The sequence below is a fragment of the Cryptomeria japonica genome, chromosome 9, assembly GCF_030272615.1.
Source record: "Cryptomeria japonica chromosome 9, Sugi_1.0, whole genome shotgun sequence".
Lineage (NCBI taxonomy): Eukaryota > Viridiplantae > Streptophyta > Pinopsida > Cupressales > Cupressaceae > Cryptomeria > Cryptomeria japonica.
Window position 1 is genome coordinate 139189841 of NC_081413.1, and position 22514 is coordinate 139212354.

A 22514-nucleotide genomic window follows, 5' to 3' on the forward strand; every position below is an offset into this window, starting at 1 on the left:
CAGACCTGTAGAATGTCATTTGCAGACCTTAAATTTCATATTCCCATTGAAATTATCATTTTCAGTGGAGTATTAATGTTGGTTCGTGTAAACTTTGAATTTTATTTTATTATTGATGACTCCAAATGTGTTCCCTTTGAGGTTTGATGTCAGGGTGGAAGGTGAAGTGAAGACTCAATTATATGGAGGGAATGAGTTCAATATGTTCGAGTTCAATAAAAGCAAAGGAAGCGAATCATAGAGGAGGATAGCTCAAGAACATAACGGAGTCAAGTTTCACATCCAACACAAGGAAAATGGAGGACTTATCAACAAAAAGAAAGATCAACATGGTTGGATCAAGGTCAAGGTTCGAGTCATGCAAGGAAAGAAAGATGATGGAGAAAGGAGGTTTCAAGTTAGGAAGTTGACAATGAAGAGCTACTCCAAGAAAAATTTCACAACTCTGGCATTAAACCTCAACAACAAGAATGCTCAAGACAAAGGATGACTCTACAACCTGATGAAGGATGTAACATCATGGCTCAATGGATGAAAGGACTCTACAATGCAATGAAGAAGTGAAGATCCGCATGTGCAATTAACGGTAGATGGTGAATGGAAGATGAAAAAGGTAGGATGATAGACCCATTGCACAACTTTCTAGCATTCAGCGAGAAACAAGTGAACGTAAAGTAAAAAGTGCATTCGAGGAGTTAGGGAAGGAACGGGAGGATGATAGATCCATTGCACAACTTTCTAGCATTCAACGAGAGGGTTCTTTCAGGATTTGTGGAGTTCTTGGTTGCCAGTGTGTAATCACTTTGTCGAATACGAGTGCTACACATAAATTCATCGATGAGGGATTAGTGGCTCGAGGAGGGCTTAAGACTGAAGAATTTGATGGTTTTAGAGTGAGTTGTAGATGGTTTCACTCACGTGTAGTAGAATGATTCCCAACTTAACTCTCCAGTTGAATGACTATGTGTTTTAGGCTAACTATTATGTGGTATGGGAGAGATGAATATTGTGTTGGGCATGAGGTGGTTACATGAGATTGGGGAATTCTACCTCAACGTGCACACTGTGGAGATGAGGCTTGAGGTAGACGACATAAAACATGAGTTGAGAGGGATGTCAGATGGGAGTCTTCTTGTGGTTTCCTTGAGGAGGATGGAGAGATTGATATGATCAGGTAGAGTGGGCTATAGACTGTTTTTCGATGCCTACAGTAGTGGAGGAGCAGAAGCGGGATTATCCTCCAGATATCTAGAAGCTCCAACTAAAGCCAATAAGGTGTTTAGTGATATTCCACCTGGTAGACCTCCAGACAGAGGCATAGAGCATATTATTGAGTTGGAAGAGGGTGCCAAACTGGTTATCATTACCCCTTACATGCACCCTAAGTGGCGTTTGGATGAAATAGAGAAAACAATTAAGGAGTTTCTCTAGATGGGTCATATCCGATCTAGCAAGAGTCCATTTGCACGAGCAGTTCTATTAGTTAAGAAGAAGGATGGGACTCTTCGCATGTGCATTGACTATCGTGCCTTGAACAAGAAAACAATTAAGAATTGTTATCCCATACCTCATATTGATGAGCTGATTGATGAGTTACACGGAGCATGTTACTTCTCCAAGATTGATTTGAGATCTGGTTATCATCAGATACAAATGAGAGAGGAGGATATGGAGAAGACAACTTTCCGATGCCATTGTGGACACTTCGAGTTCTTGGTTATGCCGTTTGGCTTAACTTGTGCACCAACCACATTCCACTCTTGTATGAACACAATTTTGCAACATCAGTTGAGGAGGTTCGTTTTGATCTTCTTTGATGACATTTTGGTATTCAGTCGGACTTGGGGAGAGCATCTGAGACACCTAGAGGAGGTGCTAAGCATAGTTTTAAAACTCGTGGACTCGCCACGGACTCACGAGTCCATGGGAGCCACGAGTCGACTTGCCAAGGACTTGCGAGGCGAGTCCATCTGAAAGACTCGCAAGTCTTGAGCCACGAGTCGACTTGCCAAGGACTTGCGAGGCGAGTCCATCTGAAAGACTCGCAAGTCTTTTGCACGGACTTGCGAGTCTTTCAGATGGACTTGCGCAACCCAGAAAAAAAGTCATGCAAGCTTTAAAATTGAGTTTTTTTAAAAAACATTTGCCTTCATTTGGCATAACTGAGGGAGTGAAAAATAAAATAAAAATAACACCCGATGCCTTTATAAAATAACACTCGGCTGCCCCTTGACCCCAACTTGGGGGCGCTGCCCCCAAACCCCCATCAAAAAATATAGGGGGAAACTGCGCCGATGGAAGTAGGGAAAATTTAACCTCTGAGTTTGATTAGGCTCCATATAACAGCATAATTAGCATTGAAGAAATCTTGGTATTATATATTTTAGAGTTGAAAGTTTGAAACTATGAGTATGTGACATGTGTAATGTTTCAATTATGGCTCTTATGTTCTCCAAATGCATTAATTTCTTTATGTTTTTTCGTAAAACTACGGTTTTTTTTTTTGCCAAGTCCTTGCCGAGTCCTTGCCGAGTCTTTCACGAGTCCGAGGCCGAGTCCAAATTTTTGGTTTGCCGAGTCCGAGTTTTTAAACTTTGGTCTGAGCATTTTGGAGAGGGAGTCTTTGTACGCCAAGTGGTCCAAATGCGAGTTTGGGATGATAGAGTTGCTCTACTTGGGGCATTTTTTCAGCTTAGAAAGAGTAAGTGTTGATCTCGATAAGATCCGAGCTATAGTTGATTGGCCTCCACGCAATAATCTCACCCATTCTTTGGGCTTTGTGGTTTCTATAGGCACTTCGTCAAGGGGTTCTCACAGATTTGATGAAGAACGGGGCCTTTATTTGGACAGAGCAGGCACAACAGTGTTTTGATCAGTTTAAGTAGTGGATGAGCTTGTGTCTAGTTCTTGCTATACTTGTTTTCATGAGACCATTTGAGCTATAGTGTGATGCCTCAAGAGAAGGGATTGGTGTAGTGTTAATGCAGGACAAACACCTTATAGCATTTGAGAGTAAAAAATTGAGGGTGCTAGAGTGAAGCTACAATATATATAACAAGGAGATATTAGCCATTATGCATGCATTGGTTAAATTCAAGTAGTTTTTGGTGGGGAGCAAATTTGTAGTTAAGATGGATCATAATAGCTTGAAACATTTCCTCAATCAGCGGGACCTCAATGACCATCAACATAAGTGGGTAAGTTGCAGGCTTATGATTTTGACATTGCTTTTATGAAGTCAAAGAAGAACATTGTTGCTGATGCCCTATCAAGGAGACCCCATTTATGCTCTATTGGGGAGATTGCAGATGATTGGTAAGGGTTGATTTTTGTTGAGTATGTTAAGGACACGTGGGCCTCTAGTATTATTGATGGGACAGTACAAGGCGATAGATACACAGTTGTAAATAAGCTCATCATTTACAAGGGGCAGACCTTCTTAGTCCTAGGATTAGAGATGAAGAGGCAGATATTGAGAGCTTTCCATGATGCACCTATGGCAGGACATCCAAGGTACTTTGAGACATATGAACAGGTATGGGAGATGTTCACTTGGAAGGTTCTCAAATAGGAGGTCCTTGTATATGTGCGTGAGTGTCCTTCCTGTCAGCAAAATAAATAGGAGCACACTTTTCCAACAGGTTTATTGCAGCCCCTACCCATTTCGAGTAGGAAGTGGGAGTGTATTTTGATGGGTTTTATCACGGGCTTGCCCAAAGCCCATGGGAGAGATTGCATCTATGTTGTGGTGGACATTCTTATGAAGTTTGCACACTTTTTCCAATCACCACTACATATAGAGTGGCACAAGTGGCAGATTTGTTCTTCCGAGAGGTATTCAGACTTCATGGGTTGTCGAGGAGCATAGTCAGTGACAAGGACAACAGGTTCATGAGTCACTTTTGGCAAGAGTTGTTTAGGCTCAATGGCATCGAGATCACCCCAAGCACTAGTTACCATCCCCAGACTAACGGGTAGACAAAGATTGTTAATTAGTGGGTGGAGGGATACCTTCAGAATCACATAGTGGGGCAGCAGAAGGCATGGGTTAGGTGGCTCCATTTGTGCGACTATTGTTACAATACAACTTACCATATGTTCATCCAGATGTCATCAATCATGCAACTATATGGGTATGATGTGCCCAATTTTTTTGATTTTCTATTTGGCAATAGTAGAGTGCCTAGCACCAAGGACTTATTGCAGGACAACAAGGATATCATGAGGTCCTTGAGGGAGAACATCTAAGAGGCACAAAACCAACAGAAGTAGTATGTAGATCAGTGCAGGGTTGAGCGTTCATTCGAGGTTGGTGATATGGTATACCTTATGTTGTAGCCATACGGTTAGTCCACCTCAGAAAGAGTGGAGCAGAGAAACCCAAGCCATGATATTATGGATCTTTCAAAATTATCAAGCACATTGGTGAGGTGGCTTATGAGTTAGAGTTGTTAGTAGACAACTCGGTACACAATGTCTTCCATGTTTCTCGCCTCAAGAAGGCGATTGGGCATAATGTGATTCCTTCTACTGTGCTACCACCCCTTGATGAGGAAGGGAAATTGGTTCTTGTCCCTGAGGCCATTATTGATACCCAAAAGAGAAGATTGAGGAGGGTTATCAGGGAGTATTTGGTGAAGTGGAAGGATCTGCCAATGGAGGATGCAACATGGGATAGTGAGCAGATTCTACAACACTCGGAGTTGTGGCTGGTTGAGGACAAGGAATCTTGGGGAGAGGGGAATGTAATGTTTCCTCCCTAAGAGCAGAGTTTCTAGCAGGGTTAGCCTATCACCAAGGTTTCTGTAGGCTAATATAGTGCATATGAAGCCCATTTAAGGGGTTAGGTGACCTTTGGGGAGGTTTGTGAGGCGCTTGAATAGATCAAAGCCACTTTCCTATATTTTTAGGAGACTGACAGTTTGCTTGATAACCAATTGGAGCTTGTGGAGCCTTGCAAAGGGGCTTTGTGAGCCTTTTTTGATGTTTTGAGACAAACTCCTATTTTTTAGGAGGGTTCCTTTTTTATAGGGGGAGACTAGGAGTTGGCTTGTAGATTATAGACATCGCTCGGGGACCAGGTGCATCATCAATTTTCAATTGGGAATGGCCTGGTGAAAGTTTCAGAATAGAATGAAATAAATGACTTATTGTTTAAGTACTTTATAATATTAATCAATTAAAGAGATCCCCCCCATGGTACGCGTCCCCAATAAGGACAAGTTGTTTTTAAAAGATGGGAAGGGAAATAACTTCTTCCCCCAAAGTCTCTCTTTACACCAAGAATGATGAACTTTGACACCATTTATGAATGCTTATGTATATAATTGATAACTAGATTACTGCTACCTCCGATAAGTGGAAATATGCAAAGTGATTAAGTCTCTATGTATATATATAGATGATATGAGCAATCTATATTTAATACGAAGACTGGATACCAGATTGCTACTGTATCTGATATGCCTTTAGGGATTATGCCAAGTAAGATATTCCAATCTGCAGATAATTAAGGATCTCTGCTCTACCTGATGTTTAAATAAAATATGCAACAAATATTTTTCTGAAGATAACAATAAAACTATATATTACTGTGTCTGATGTATTGGTCTATTGTGCAATTATAATTCCGCTGTTATGGTTGATATGTCAAAATAATTATATAATTAGGAGTATGCTGTGATGTTTGATGTATCAGTATGAATGTACAGTTGTATTTGCTGGGATCACCTATAGTGATATGTCACTGTCCTGATCTGAAGTTGTGTGCTTGCAGCCAGGCTTAATGGTACTCTTCTTGATTTCAATTTTTGTCTCTATGCAACTTTATTGACACTTGGTCAATCTGCTCAGCTTTAAAGATCAAGGGATAAGAAATTAAGATAATAAAAACTCCATGCTTTGGAAAGTCTTGGAAACACCTTTATGTATCTTGCGATGAGATATGTTGGGAGAAGTTGTGTTTCAACTTTCACAACCTTCCCAACCCTTGTCCAAATCGTGTCTCTTCTGTACACTTAATTTGTTGTTAGTTAATTTATTAATGCAGATCAAACTTCTCCTCTTTTGACAACGATATTATAGAAGATAATCTCTTGTGCGGGGGTCAACCTGGAGTACTCTCTTGACAGCGGTTACATAGAAGGATATTGCTTGTTCCTTGATCGGTGTTGCCTCCTTATGGACTCGCTTGGGTCGTGGATGATGGCCAGACAACAGAATCCCAAGACACAGACATAGAATGGTTGCCTTGATACAAACTCTCTTCAGTGATAATAATATCACATAGAAAGAATATATTTGCGGGTTAATGATCCCAATGTCTCCCCCGCCAGCTATCTCTTAAGATTTCAACATCATATGTGCATTAAACAATATGCTTTCTAGACAATCCTTATTAGTGGTTTCTTATCAGTAAGTCATCATTAGGAATCCCTGCTAAAGGATAACTTCACCCTCTTTTGTCGTTAGAATCTTATTTACAAATTCATCTCCATAGGAGACTTCCCGAATTTGAATGATCTCGGCATGTAATACTTATAGGGACTAAGCTTAGAATGGTCTTGTGGATTGGAATTTGATTGGGATATCACATTGGTTCATTTTTTTAATTTTGTATCCATGGTGGGGAGATGACAGTCTGCCCTTCTCAAAATTGCTTGTCCTCAAGCAATGTTCATGGAGATATTATTCACAATGTCTTCCACCTAACTTGGAAACTGAGATTAACTATGAAGAAGAGGTCCAATTTGGATTAGGAACTTCGTACTATAAGGACAAGATGCTACTGCCTGTAACTTAATAATAGCTCTGATCTGATCTGATCGATGGTGATACGTTGCACTCCAATCTCTCGTTTGGTTGGGGATATCACAGGGACATAAAAGTTCGCTAGCCTTGGAGGCTTGATTAATGATTTAATAATTTTAAAGTTTGCAACCCTAAAAGGTTCAATTAGGGTTCAAGGAGATTAAAGTAACATTGGGAGGTTCCATTTGGTCATTCTTGGTATCATTTTTACAGGTTAGAGTTTGAAATTCAAAGCTCTGGCAAACAAAGTCAGATTTACAGGTTGTAAGGATGAAAACCCCTTCAATTCAGAGGACCTATAGGAGTGGAAGATCGTCCAAGGGTCTGAAAACAACATTTTTATTCAGGAAAAATATAAGGACATCTTCAGGTTGCAGCAGTGCAAAGAACTGAAATTTGTTGAAGTTTTGTGTCGAAGAGCAGATCTGGACCATTTTGGGTGCCATTTATCAACACTCCAACCACCTACAGAAAACTGTACAATTCTTGGAGCCAAATCACAGCAACCCTAGCTTGGACGTGAGGTTTTGGGAGCTACAAAAGGCAGATCAGATCTGAAATGAGTCTGAAAATTTGGATCAGGCTAAGAGGAAGCATTCCTTGGTGAAAATTCAGGGCTGCTGGGCAAATTTCAGCATGTGATTATCTCTATCAGATCGGTAGCCGATTGCATGTAATTGCCAAATTGACTTAAAATAAAGTACAAATTTGGTCCTTTGTTGCATGTATTGGTTGCATTGTTTTTTCGCAGCATTCTATATTTTTCCAAAAACCAAGCAAAATTCCAAAAAAAATTAGAAAATTGCAAAACTACAAAAAAATCAGAAAATACACAAAACACACACAAAAAAAGAAAAAAAAGAAAATCAGAAAACGAAGCAAAAAAATCAGAAGTTAGGGAAAATCAGAGTAGGGTGGATCATTACATATGTATTCAATCTAGCCAAGTACATCTATACCCATTTCAATGTATTCTACATCTAAATGTTTCTGTGCAGGTTACATTTGTGTCTGTCCATATTTTATTCACAAGCCACTTTGTCATGAGAAATCTGCTTAGGTTGAGGTAGTGCACCAATAGTTCCCCATCTTTGTAAGAACCCCAGCTGGTTCTAACCACTGAAAACTGTTTGTTTTTGGGTTTTTTCTCATAAAAAAGAAATGCGAATTGTTAAAATTAGTCTCAGTCGTAACTAATCTGGTTATTAACGCCCAGAAATTCGATTTGATATACTTGCGATTTAATTGAGATTTATGTAAGTGAGTGTTAAACTAACACATTAGTTTGTTATTGTTATGTTTGGTTAAGTAATCCCGCCGGTGTAGAAGGATCGTGGCTCCGCACAGGGGTCACGACCCTATGTGGAACCACGTGGTTTCACATAGGATCGTGACCCCCTGTGGAGGCACGATCCAATGAAGACAAGTAATATATATCCACCACCCTCGTTGAATAAGAAATAACGTCAGACGATACACGTGGTGAACGTAGAAGATATAATTGCTTGGTCTTCGTATCTGGAGAGGCAAACTGATAAGACAAATAAAATCAGTTTATATTTCCTTAAATCAAATACTAACAGTATAAATTCTTTGTCTCAGAATTCTGATTGTTCTGAAAGTTATCACAGTCTATTTACATTTACATGGTATCAGAGCCTAACTACTTAAGATCCGAATAGACTAAAAGTGAAGTTGACATATCATATCGAAGATTTCTAAAATGGTGAACACAATCAGATTCGAGGACAGACTCGAAGGAGCAGCAAATTTTGTGGCTTGGAAAGTCAGAATTATGATAGTATTAAAAGAGAACAAAGTAATCAAATTCATAAAAGAAGACAAGCCTAAACCTGCAGACGAACCTGAGAAAACTGTGTGGAATGAAGGAAATGATAAAGCTTTAAAAATCGTGATAGATGCAGTAAGGGATCACATAATACCACTTATATTAAAATATGACAATGCTTATGAAATGTTCAAAACCCTTGAAAGGATGTATGAGATAAACAATCCGAGCAAAACCCTAGCTCTAAAAAGACAGTTGAGCCACATAAGTATAAATAAAGGTGAAACAATAAACTCATACTTCATGAGGATAGGTTCACTCAGAGATCAATTGCAAAAACTTGATTATCATGTCGAGAAGCAAGAACTATCAATGATTACTCTAGATGGATTACCTGAATCTTGGGAATCATTGAAACAAGACATAAATGCAAGGGATAAATTTACAGAATTTGATCGACTAAGGGATGACTGCCTCCTTGAAGAGTCAAGGCAAATGAAAGGGGGAAATCACAAAACTAAAGATGAGGACCTCCACATTTTGAATACCGACTCCCGTAAGAAAGGCAAGAAGAGATACTTCAAGAAGAGAAAATCCCATCATGGGAAAAGCTTTTATAAGAAAGATATGTCAAAAATCCAATGTCATAGATGTGATTAGTACGGACACATGTCATTTAATTGTCCTGATAAAGTAAAACAGCAAGCATCATTCGCCAAAGTAGAGAGGAACACAGAACTTGAATCTGAGAAGTTTGTATTATATTCAGCACTATCAAGTCAAGCTTCAAACAAGTCTAACACTTGGGTGATAGACAGTGGATTGTCAAGACATGTCACCGGATTCAGAGAATTACTAGACTCAATGGAAGAGGGATCAAATGAAGAGGTAACAATAGGGGATGACTCTGCACATCCTGTAAAAGGTGTCGGGACATGTACAAACAGACTGAAGTCTGGAATCTCAATCCAACTCACCGGGGTACTATTTGTACCAGGCATCAAAAGGAACTTAGTCTCTATCTCTGCACTTGAGGATGACGGATATAGAGTCTCATTCATAGAAGGAAAGGTAATGGCATGGCCAAAAACATCCACCTTCAAAAGAGCACAAGTGATTGGTTACAGACAAGGACACCTATATGAATTGTGTAATGAGCCAAATGAAACCTTACTTCATGAAGTCATAGATCAAGCGGAAATTTGGCATAGAAGACTAGGGCACTTACATTTTCGTGCTCTACCCTCTATGGAGAAATTAGTCACAGGACTACCTAAACTAAAGCCAATTCATTCAGATGTTTGTAAAGGATGTGCACTAGGGAAAAACACTAAAAGCTCTTTTCCCTGCAGTTCTAGAAAAACTAAAGGAGTACTAGAACTAGTTCACTCTGACTTATGTGGGCCTATGTCTGAACCATCACTAGGAAACACATTATACTATGTAATCTTTGTAGATGATTTTTCTAGGAAAACTTGGATTTATTTCCTTAAAAGTAAAGAATCTGAAGATATTCTTAGGAAATTTAAAGAGTTCAAATCTATCACAGAAAATTACTCTGGTAGGAAAATCAAAACTCTTAGGACTGACAATGGTCGGGAATACACATAAGAAGTATTTAAAGAGTTTTGCAAAGATGCTGGGATTAAGAGGGAGTTCATTGTACCCTACAATCCTCAACAAAACGGAGTTGCTGAAAGAAAAAATAGAACAATAGTAGAAGCGGCAAGGGCTATGTTGTTAGATCAAAACCTAGAAACTGCACTTTGGGGAGAAGCCACTAATACTGCTGTATACATTCAAAACAGATGTCCTCACTCTCATATTGGTGACAAAACTCCTGAAGAAGTCTTTACTGGAATTAAACCTGATATTAGCCATTTCAAAATATTTGGATGTCCTGTTTATATTCATGTACCTAAGGAGAAAAGAACTAATTTAGAACCTACTGGATAGAAAGGGATTTTTGTAGGATATAGTGAAACATCTAAAGCCTACCGAATATTCATCCCTGGTCAAAGACAAATAGAATTAAGCAGAGATGTCATATTTGAGGAAGATATAGCTATTAACAAAACAAGGAGTTCCATCACACCTGAAATCCCAACTAATTCCATTAATTTGGAAGAAGATTCTCTTTCTGAAACTCAGAGGGAGCATCCTGAGGATATCACCTTGGAACTTGAGAACACTACAACAGATAATCCTAGGAAGAGACCACTATGGGCCACTAAAACAGTACAGGAAGCAAAATCCTTTGCAGCACCTAGAGGAACAGTTAGAGAAAGCAAAAGACCTTCAAAGTTCTCTAGCTATGTTACTCTAATGACAGACCTCATAAATGCTGAACCTTCAAGTGCTGGAGAGGCTCTTAAACAACAAGTATGGAAGGATGCGATGATAGAAGAATATCAATCTATCTTAAAGAATGATGTGTGGAAAATTGTGCTTAGACCTAAAGGAAAATCAGTTGTATCTTCTAAATGGCTCTTTAAAATTAAGCATGCTGCTGATGGCAGTATAGAAAAACATAAGGCAAGATTTGTTGCTCGAGGCTTCTCACAGAAGGAAGGAATTGACTATGAAGAAACATTTGCACCTGTTGCATGATACACTTCTGTCAGAACAATCCTGGCTATAGCAGCATCTAAAGGATGGAAAGTTCATCAAATGGATGTAAAAACTGCATTTTTGAATGGAACAATTGAAGAAGAAGTATATCTAGAGCAACCTGAGGGATTTGAGGTAAATAATGCTAAAACAGATGTATGCAAGTTAGAGAAAGCACTATATGGATTAAAACAAGCTCCCAGAGCATGGTACGAAAGAATTGACAGTTACTTATTAGAGATAGGTTTCTCTAAAAACATTGCTGATCCAAATTTGTATTTGAAAATAATCAAAGGTGAAATGTTGATACTCATACTATATGTAGATGACTTATTAATTACAGGCGAAGATCATCTCATTGCAAAATGCAAACAGGAACTAGCTTCAGAGTTTGAGATGAAGGATTTAGGTCTACTCCATTATTTCCTTGGATTAGAAGTATGGCAAAAACCAGATGGTATTTATCTAAATCAAGGTAAATACACCATTGACATTCTGAAGAGATTTGGAATGATGAATTGTAAGCCAATGTCATCTCCTATGGAAACAAACCTACATAAACTAAAAGAAGCTATAGCAGATTCCAAATTTGCAGATCCAACATTATACAGACAGATTATTGGATCATTAATGTACCTAGTCAATACCAGACCTGATATATGTTATGCAGTAAATGCAGTTAGCCAACACATGGTTAAACCCAAAGAAATACATTTGGTTGCAGTAAAGTATATATTGAGAGATCTACAAGGTACCTTGGACTATGGACTGCATTATGAACACAGTGCATTGAACCTACATGGATACTCGGATTCAGACTGGGCTGGAAGCGTGATAGACAGGAAGAGCACTTCAGGATGCTGTTTCAGCTTAGGATCAGCTTTGGTATCTTGGATCTGCAGAAAACAATCATCCGTAGTTTAGAGCTCCACAGAAGCTGAATATATAGCTGCATCCATGGCAGCTAAGGAAGCCGTATGGTTGAGGAAATTGATAGTAGGACTGTTTGGTGAAAGTCTGAAGCCTACTATCATTCATTGTGACAATCAGAGCTGCATTAAACTTTCAGTGAATCTAGTTTTCCATGATAGATCCAAGCACATTGAGATCCCATATCACTATGTAAGAGACATGATAGAGAGAAAGGTAATAAGACTGGAATATGTCAATACAGGAGATCAGACAGCTGACATTCTCACCAAACCCCTAGCAAGAGTGAAAATTGATCACTTCAGGAGGTACCTTGGTATGGTTAAAATGTAATTGATGTCTAAAATTATGTAAACTTCTTGGTCATATATTTGAGTATATGAAGTATGTAACCTTTCCCTGTGTTCATTCCTAAAGGATGACGATTCTTTAGTTAATGAACACTTGTATTTTAACATTGTAAGGTGACGATCTTATAAATGTTTGGAAGATCATATAAACTGAAAATCAGACAATTTGAAAATCAGTAATATGATAAGTTATAGTAGACATTATGTAAGCAGATTAATGTCAGTGCACATACTATAACAGAGATATCAAAGTGAGTATAGCCTTAGTATGACAGGCTGATACTTATAACAGGGATATCAAAGTGAGTATATCCTTAGTATCATAGGCTGATACTTAAACAGGGATATCAAAGTGAGTATATCCTTAGTATCATAGGCTGATACTTAAAACATGGATATCAAAGTGAGTATATCCTTAGAATCACAGGCTGATTCTTCACACCTAGGTGATGTAATTATCATGAGATTAGTGTGGAGTTAAATTAAGTTTTAGGTCTATACTCCTAAGACTAAGAGGGAGTGCTAAAATTAGTCTTAGTCGTAACTAATCTGGTTATTAACGCCCAAAAATTCGATTTGATATACTTGCAATTTAATTGAGATTTATGTGAGTGTTAAACTAACACATTAGTTTGTTATTGTTATGTTTGGTTAAGTAATCCCGCCGGTGTAGAAGGATCGTGGCTCCACACAGGGGTCACGACCCTATGTGGAACCACGTGGTTTCACATAGGATCGTGACCCCCTGTGGAGGCACGATCCAATGAAGACAAGTAATATATATCCGCCACCCTCGTTGAATAAGAAATAACGTCAGACGACGTGGTTCCACATAGGGTCGTGACCCCCTGTGGAGGCACGATCCAATGAAGACAAGTAATATATATCCGCCACCCTCGTTGAATAAGAAATAACGTCAGACGATACACGTGGTGAATGTAGAAGATATAATTGCTTGGTTTTCGTATTTGTAGAGGCAAACTGATAAGACAAATAAAATCAGTTTATATTTCTTTAATTCAAATACTAACAGTATAAATTCTTTGTCTTAGAATTCTTATTGTTCTAAAAGTCATCACAGTCTATTTACATTTACACGAATAATAACATAAGAAATTTCTGGAAATGGAGACTAAGCTGATAATGAAAACATCAATGGCAGAAATCATTAACTATATCCATCATTAATTTTTGTAGGCTTTGTATATGCATGCATACCCGATTTGTGAAGTCTTGAATTCTTTTATTTTCTCCTGGTAAAAAGCAACCCCTCTTGGATCGATTTCTCTCACAATGGAATGGGCTAACACTTTGCTCTTGATGTCCAAGTCTTCTATACTGCTGGCCGCCTCCTTCCTCAATCTCTTACAATTTTAAAAGCCACCACAATGAAAATCGCACCTTTATGCTAAGTTGCTAACCGCTCCTTTGCTGCAGCTATGGGGTTTGAAAGTCAAGCCGTACAATCTTGAGATGAAGCCAAGAGTCCTCCTTAATCACAACATTCAAAACCTCGAATATTCTGATCCAAGAAGAGATGAAAAACTCTGTGAATATGTCTCCAATCTGCACAATGATGACTTCTGGGTGAAGCCAATCCTATAAGCTATCCTTAGCTGGTATTTCACAACCTCAGGCAGCTCCAACAATGAAGAATGCATGTTCTCCAATGTCTAAATCTTTGAAAATCTGCAGGAAACCCTTGTCTCTCCACAAACTCCAAAGCTCACAATATTCAAGAAAAATAATCATCAAACATAATGAATCGAACTTCTCATTCCATGGTTTATATAGTTCCAAGAGAAGTTCGAACTTCTCCAAAAAGGCATTTAAATGAAACATTTCATTTACTTCAATACTTTAATGAATACCTTAGCTTAGGCTTCCATAAATTAATTGAATAATTGGCCCCTTCCAATGATGACTCGACCCTCAACTTTAAGTGAAATTCTAAAGTTAAATTATGACTTTATAATAAGCCATTTAATGATTTAATATTAATTTGGCCACTAAAATATTAATAACTCTCAAAATACTTAACATTTTGATATGTCATTTGAAACGGGAGTCCATCCTACTTTTTCCAATGTGACCATATGCTCTTTCTAAAAATAGAAAGGTCATTCTTGATCAACTTCCGACTTACTATAAATAGTAAGTATAGCAAATGAAGTCCAAATGATGCCAAACCAAAGCATACTGAATCCTGGAGTAGATACCAAATGAAAGAGACCCTCTGTCCACACTCATTAGCCTACGAGGGTCAGAATTATAGGCTAATCTACTGGATACTGATGACTAATTAGAAGGGGACATCACAATCTTGGCCCCTTTCTTTCTTTTCTTTTGGTCTGGGAAGCTTGGTTTAAGTGTTCCTAAAACATATCTAGGTGTAACAAACAAAGAAACTCTGAAAGTAAAGAAAGGAAAGAAATAGATGAAAAATGTCATTACATTTCTATGAGTTGATTGTTATCTTGTTTGCAAATGCCTTTCCAATGTTTGACTAGAAAGTCCTCATTAGATCATAGAAATAAAAGTCAAACTATGTTGAAACATTTGTAATGTCCCCTACTAGGTTTAGGCTTGTTTTTAACCATAATTAATCTATTTCAATATACTTATGACTTAAACTACATTGATTAGGAGTCAAAACCCTCTTAACATGAATCAAATCGATGATAACAATCTTTTTTCTTGATATTGGATTGATAATTCAATCTGCTTTATAGTCTTAGATTTATTTGTTCCGATCAAAGCACTATTTCTATATATGTATATATATAATTATATAGATATATATTTATTTTTATATATTCATATACCTTTATCTATTCTCAGATATTATTAATATATATATTACTGCAGAGCAGTCACCCGTATTGCAGTAAGTTATAATTATTATGTCATTATTAATATTCATAATATTATTAAATTCTACATAGCACATCAGCAGTCTTCTATATTATACATACTAAGCATGTCCCTATACATACCACTAAGGACAAGGATGTTACTGCCTGTAACTTAATAATAGTTCAGTTCTGATCTGATCGATGCACAGACCATATATAATAATTCCCAATCTATTCGATGTTGCCAATATTATCTCTCTTTCTTTCCTTTTTTATATGCAACTAACAATGCCAATGGCAATCACTCACCGTAGAGCAGATTTCCCTGGAATACTTAGGAAAGATGATTCCCCCGTCCTCTTCAATTAAATGATTTTGATTGACGTCTTATAGCTTACAAATCCAATAGTCACCTTGTTTGGTTTTTCTTGAAAGATCTCTTCCTTCACACGTATCCATTCATTATTGATAGGTTACATTATTTAGTTAGGCATAATCTTATGTTTCTTAATGATTCTTTGATTGATGGAATCAAAACTTGTTCAGGATTTGATACGGGTTTCTTATTATCACTTTATCAATAATCGATAATATTGATCGGTATGGTTATTGATCACTGACATGGTATTTCAACGGAAATCGATCATCTTATTCCAGGGAAGGTTATTGATTTCATGTTTCTTACTTGATGTCTATACCGATCTGTATATAATGCTTGATGTCTTCTTTTAGCGGAGTCTGTTAGGAGATATCTGTGTTTTAATTGATTTGGGTTGCAATCCCTGACTGGCAGCTTTGTAATGTCCGCTAAATACTTTGTCATTATTTTCATAGGAAAGTCGCTGCATTTCAACCTTGCTACCAACCACATCCTTGAGTTCGTTCGCTTTCTAAGTATGTTGGCTTATACATTGATACTATTTTATTTAGTTGTTGTTTATGTAATATATTGTTATTATGGATTAATTCTGTCTTTCATAAGTATATAAATTATATATTTATTATTTTAAATATATAAATTGTGTTCACAATTAAGAATATGGAAAGTATGTTTATAATTTATAATATAATAATATTGATTTATCTTTATTTGAATATTCGAAGAATGTTATTAGTAATAAATATTAATTAAGTAGTAATATTTAATAAATAAATAAATTTTGAATAATCATTCATTGGTAATTATTCTATTAAATAATAATAACTAGTGTTTCATTATGCTATATATAATGATCAGGGAGGGGACATGACAACATTATTCTTTAGACTGATATTCTTATCAAATTATTTTTGTTTGTACATCGTGTTTTTCTCTATTTTCTATTAATTGTCTTGTGCATTTGGCATTGCAGGTGACATTATTTTCGGGATTTGTCAGCTATAAGATGGTCCGTGAAGCTTATGAATGTAAGTTTTGCTTACACTTATGTTTTTTGTATATTTTTGTTTCTTTTATCAATGTTTTATTGCCGTTTTATTATTTTTGAAAATTTTAGTTAATTCTCTCTCACATTGTCAGATTTGCTGCATACATCCAAGGGGATTAATACCGTGAATAAAATATTGTGTATGAACTTTGGGTCGGTGTTAAAACCATCCTTGTTGGAGATAGTTAATATTTTTTATATTCTTTTATTTTTAGTATATTGAATATCGTTTACAAATATTTTGCTCATACGAGCATCATGTTAATGATTTGTAGCTTTGGTTGGATTATTCCTATTGATGAAATCAAATGCATAAGTGGCCTATTGGCCTTGAGCATTTGATTACTATCTTTTCTTTGTAATTCACTATGATTATTGATTATCATAATACATGATTAATAATAGTAAGATAACTATCGTGTATATATATATATATATTTAATATTGTACATGTATATTATATATACATATATACATATATACATATATACATGATTGAAATATAACCATTGTTAATCTTGCTAATGATGTAAATCATGCTGTTATTCATACTATTTTATAATAATAATCATGCTGACAATCCATACTAATGATATCGATATCATACTATGCTATGAATGACAGCATACTCTGATACTGATAACATTAGTAATGCCTTGATGTAATTACGGTTGATAATGTGTATCGAACTTAATTATATTGCAATGTGTATCGAACTTAATTATATCACAATGTGTGTCGATGTTAGTCATCGATAATAAAGAGCCGATAACAATTCGTGGACATGTCTACGTAGAAGCATGTCTTTACGCAGACTATGTTCACGTAGAGACATGTCCCTATGGAGACATGTCTCCACGCTGTTGTATATATAAAACCTATTCAATATGATTTGTGAGGTAACCGTAATCAATAAGTTCCGAACAAGTTACAGCAAAATATATATTTTGGAATCGTTGGTTTAAGCATACATCAACAGCATTATATATACCATTCTGATCGGCATTACAATCTCTTTATATTGTTTACTTCTCCATATCATCTGTATTGATATTATAATTTCTACAAATTGACATATATATATATGTTAATATTCAAGAAGAAACTATAAAGACTTTGTGATCAATATCTTATATAGAAAAATTAAAATACCGTAACCTCTAAATCTGATCAAACCTTAACATGGTATCAGAGCTAGCATAACGAAAGATCTAATTAGATTGATAAAAAGAGGCAATCTAACCACCATTAAACTCTCTAAAATTTTATATTAAACAAAATGGTGAATGGTGTTAGATTTGAGGACCGACTTGAAGGAGCTGCAAATTTTGTATCTTGGAAATTTAGAATCATGCTTGCACTAAAAGAACATGATTTGAATACATTTGTGAAGAAGGCAATACCTATACCTGAGGAAGATGATGAGAAACTTATATGGACAAAGAACAACAACAAAGCTATGAAGATACTAGTGGATGCAGTGAGGGATCATATAGTTCCAATCATATCGAAACCAGATACAACATATCAAATGTTCATAACTCTAGAGAACATATATGAAATAAATAATACTAGCAGGGCTCTGGCTTTAAAACAGCAACTCCACCATGTCAAAATGAACAAGGGAGAAACCATCACATCTTACTACATGAGGATAATAGAATTAAGAGATCAGCTGTCCACCATTGGAAACACAATTGAGAGCAAGGAGTTAACAATGCTGGCCCTTAACGGACTCCCTACATCTTGGGAAGGAATCATACAAGGGATAAGTGCTCAATCTAAACTTCCTAAGTTTGATCGTTTAAAAACCGACTGCATTCAAGAAGAGTCAAGGCTGATCACTAGAGGAATTGGTGTAAATACCTCTAATGAAGAGATTCAAGTCCTAAATTCAAATTCTCACAAGAAAGGGAAGAAAGGCAACACCAAATGAAGGAAAGGGAAGGACTTCCATGCAAAATGCTCATTCAAGAAAAGAAGGGACATGTCTAAAGTGCAATGTTATAGATGTGACAAATATGGTCACTTTGCAATGAAGTGTCCGGATAGGCCTAAGCCACAAGCCTCCCTAGGTGAGGCTAGTAAGGCTAGCTCGGATAAGGACTCTGAAAGACTTGTATTCTATTCAGCCCTTTCAAGCCAAGTATCTACCAGCCTTAATACTTGGGTCATAGACAATGGAGCATCTCGTCATATAACAGGATTCAAAGAACATCTTGACAGTCTAGTGGAAAATACAAATGAAGAAGTCACCATTGGGGATGACTCCAACTACCCTGTAAAAGGAATCGGAACCTGCACTATTCAACTAAATTCTGTAATCTCTCTTCAATTGACAGGCATATTATTTGTACCAGGTATTGAGCGAAATTTGGTTTCCATTTCAGCTCTTGAAGACAAAGGATACCGAATTACCTACATGGATGGTAAAGTTCTACCATGGCCTAAGAACTCAAATATAAAGAAAGCTCACACCATAGGAATTTGACATGGATGCCTATACAAGCTTTGCACTCCTCCTTCTCAAGCCTTAATTCATGAATCTTCTACTACAAGTGAAATATGGCATAGAAGATTAGGGCACCTACACTTTCGAGCATTGTCTTCCATAGTGAAAATTGTGACAGGTTTACCTAAACTAAAACAAGATCATGAAGGAACTTGCAAAGGGTGCGCCTTAGGGAAGAATAAAAAGGGCATCTTCCATAGTAGTGAAAGTAAGTGTAAAAATGTATCTCATTCATATAGATTTATGTGGACCTATGTTAGTAACCCCATTAGGAGGATTCTTGTACTATGTTATTTTTGTAGATGACTACTTGTTGTGACCTTTTCCACACATCGCCCCATTGCAAATGGGGACCCTCTCTTTTGCTGCTTTCTAGGATTTTGTTAGTGTCCTGTGACCTTTTGCTGCAGTTTCACCAAGCCTTGTCCAGTTCAGAGCATTTCAGGCCCTGACGATTGAAAGTTAGTTTTTGCAAGTTATGTGATTCCAAAGTGTGAACACCACCAGAGTGCTTAGAGAGGCCAAAGGATGAAGATCGCAATTGATTTGGACAATTTTGGACAACTTTCTATTTTTAGAAAGTTTGCTTTTTTGCTTTTTCCTATTTTTTAGGAAGTTTCGTTTTTGGCATTTTTAGCCCGATCCCCGGTATGGCTATTTTTAGAAAGTTTTTCCTATTTTTTAGGGATGTCTTCTTATTGCTTTTTCGGGATGCAAACCTAGGGTTTACACTTGCACCACTGACCAGCTTCGACCGGAATTCGAAAATTCCAAGTTTTGACCTAAAAAAGCTGAATCCTTAGATTTTAGGCTTTTTGCTTTTTCCGGGATGCAAACCTAGGGTTTACACTTGCACCATCGACCAGCTTCGACCAGATCTCGAAAATTCCAAGTTTTGACCTAAAAAGATGAAATCCCTAGATTTTAGGCTTTTTGCTTTTTCAAATGATCCACCTAAGCACAGATTTCAAATTTCATGTTAATCCGATTAAATTAGATTCAATTGTGAAATTTTGAAATTTCTTTGAAAATTCTTCCAAGTCTGGCTAACAAGGGTTTTGAAGTGTTTTTACAGGTTCAAACCCCATCACGAAGGTTGAAGAGGCCACGAAGGAGCTTTGCATGAAGTCCGCCATGCCTTAAGAGGCTGTGTGGATGCCTTGCCTGAAGTCCGCCCCACCTAAAGAGGTCATGGAAGAGCATGGGTTAAAGTCCGCCCAAGGCTTAGGAGACCAAGGAGGAGCAAGGGTTGAAGTCCGCCCAAGGCATAAGAGGGGCCATGAGGGAGCAACCTCCAAAGTCCGCCCCACCTAAGGAGACCATGGAGGAGCAAGGCTTGAAGTCCGCCCCACCTTAGGAGATCATGTGGGTGCAAGGGTCAAAGTCCGCCCAGCCATGAAGAGACCATGAAGAGGCCAAGGTAAAGTCCGCCTAGCCAGAAGGAGACCATGAAGGAGGCAAGTCCAAAGTCCGCCCAAGGCTGAAGAGGCTATGTGGGGGCTAAGGTAAAGTTCGCCCAAGTTTGAAGGGGCCACAAAAGAGTCCAAGCCAAAGTCCGCCAAGGAAGGTGCCTACTCCAAAGTCCGCCTAGCCATGAAGAGGCCATTAAGGAGGTAACTCCAAAGTTTGCCCAGCCATGAAGAGACCATGAAGAGGCCAAGGTAAAGTCCACCCAAGGTTGGAGAGGTCACATGGGTGCTAAGGTTGAAGTCCGCTCAAGGTTGGAGAGGTCACATGGGTGCTAAGGTTGAAGTCCGCTCAAGGTGGGAGTGTAGTCCAAAGTCCGCCCAATGAGGAGAAGCACTAGAAGTCCGCCCAAGATGGAGAAGACACCAAAGTCCGCCATAGTCATGTAGAAACCTTGCCAGAAGTCCGCCCAAGCTTGCCAAGTTGGGAGCAACCTCCAAAGTCCGCCACAAGTCTATAGAGGTCACATGGGTGCTAAGGTGAAAGTCCACCATGGGTTGAAGGGGCCATGAAGAGTTCAAGCCAAAGTCCGCCAAGGAAGGTGCCTACTCCAAAGTCCGCCCAGCCATGAAGAGACCATCAAGAGGCAACTTCAAATTCCGCCCAGCCATGAAGAAGACATGAAGGAGCTAAGCTTGAAGTCCGCCCAAGGGAGAAGGAGACCATGAAGGGGCTAAGGTTGAAGTCCGCCCAAAGTTGAAGAAGTCATGAGGAGGTGTCTCCAAAGTCCTCCCAAGGTGGGAGAGATGATAGAAGTCCGCCCAAGTTGAGAGACCACCAAAGTCCGCCCAAGATGGGAGCTGCCACCAAAGTCCACCCAAGATGGAGGTCATGTAGGAGCCCTCTCCCAAGTCCGCCAAAGTAAGAGAGCAAGGTAGGAAGGTGCCTACTACAAAGTCCGCCAAGGTAAAGGAGGCCATGGAGGAGTCAACATCAAAGTCCGCCCCAATGCCTTAGTTAAATTTTTTCACGTTAATAGAGGCCACGAAGGAGTTCTAGACAAAGTCCGCCATACCTTGGAGAGGTTGGCTAAATTCGCCAAAATTTGAAAAAGATGGAAATAAAATTCAAAAAAATCAACCTACACATGGAAGGTCAAACAAAGTCAACATGATGTCACAAAATCCACAGAGATTTCAAAATTAAATCCAAAATGAAGAAATATCTAAACAAAAAAAAATTCCTCAAAATAAATCCAAAATGGAATGTTTTTTTTGAGAATATTGAGGGAATATTAAAAATTTATTGAGATATTAATTCAAAATGGAAAGTTTTTTTGAAAGTGAATATTGGAGGATTAATGAATATCTTCAAACTTAAATCAAAATGGAAAGTTTTTTTTAGAATTAGAAGTATGAGTTTGATGATTTTAGGGGTTTTCTTAAAACTTGTCTACAAATACTTCATTATCAAATTCATTATTACACCAAGAAGTTCAAAATTACTAAGGAGAGCTTAGTAAAGTATGTCAGTTTGAAGATCATCTGCTGGAAGTCGGATAAATATTTTGGTAGAAGGCTTACAGATTTCTGGAGAAAGGCATCTTTTCTGAATTTTCTCAATATTTTGGAGAAAAGTCTAGCCAAGTCAGAGGTAAAATTAAAATTGTGAATTTTCTGAATATTTTTCTAGAATTTAATAAATGATTTTGGAGAAAGAAAATTCAATTTTTTTGGCTAAGTATGAAAATTTTCGAAAGTTTCAAACACTTGATAGTGACTTTAGCTTCAAGGCTGAGGGTCTGGAGGTGAAAATTCAATTTTT

General features: G+C 37.6%; 1 protein-coding gene across 10 annotated transcripts in view; it reads left to right on the forward strand.

Annotated features, from left to right (window-relative positions):
* Positions 1 to 22514, forward strand: part of LOC131060225 (uncharacterized) — a 332812-nt gene that overhangs the window by 212878 nt on the left and 97420 nt on the right. For all 10 annotated transcript variants that reach the window (XM_059211028.1, XM_059211029.1, XM_057993388.2 and 7 more), the window contains one exon: positions 16697 to 16751. In XM_059211028.1, coding sequence (XP_059067011.1) covers positions 16697 to 16751 — 55 coding nt within the window. The remainder of the gene's footprint in view (positions 1 to 16696; positions 16752 to 22514) is intronic.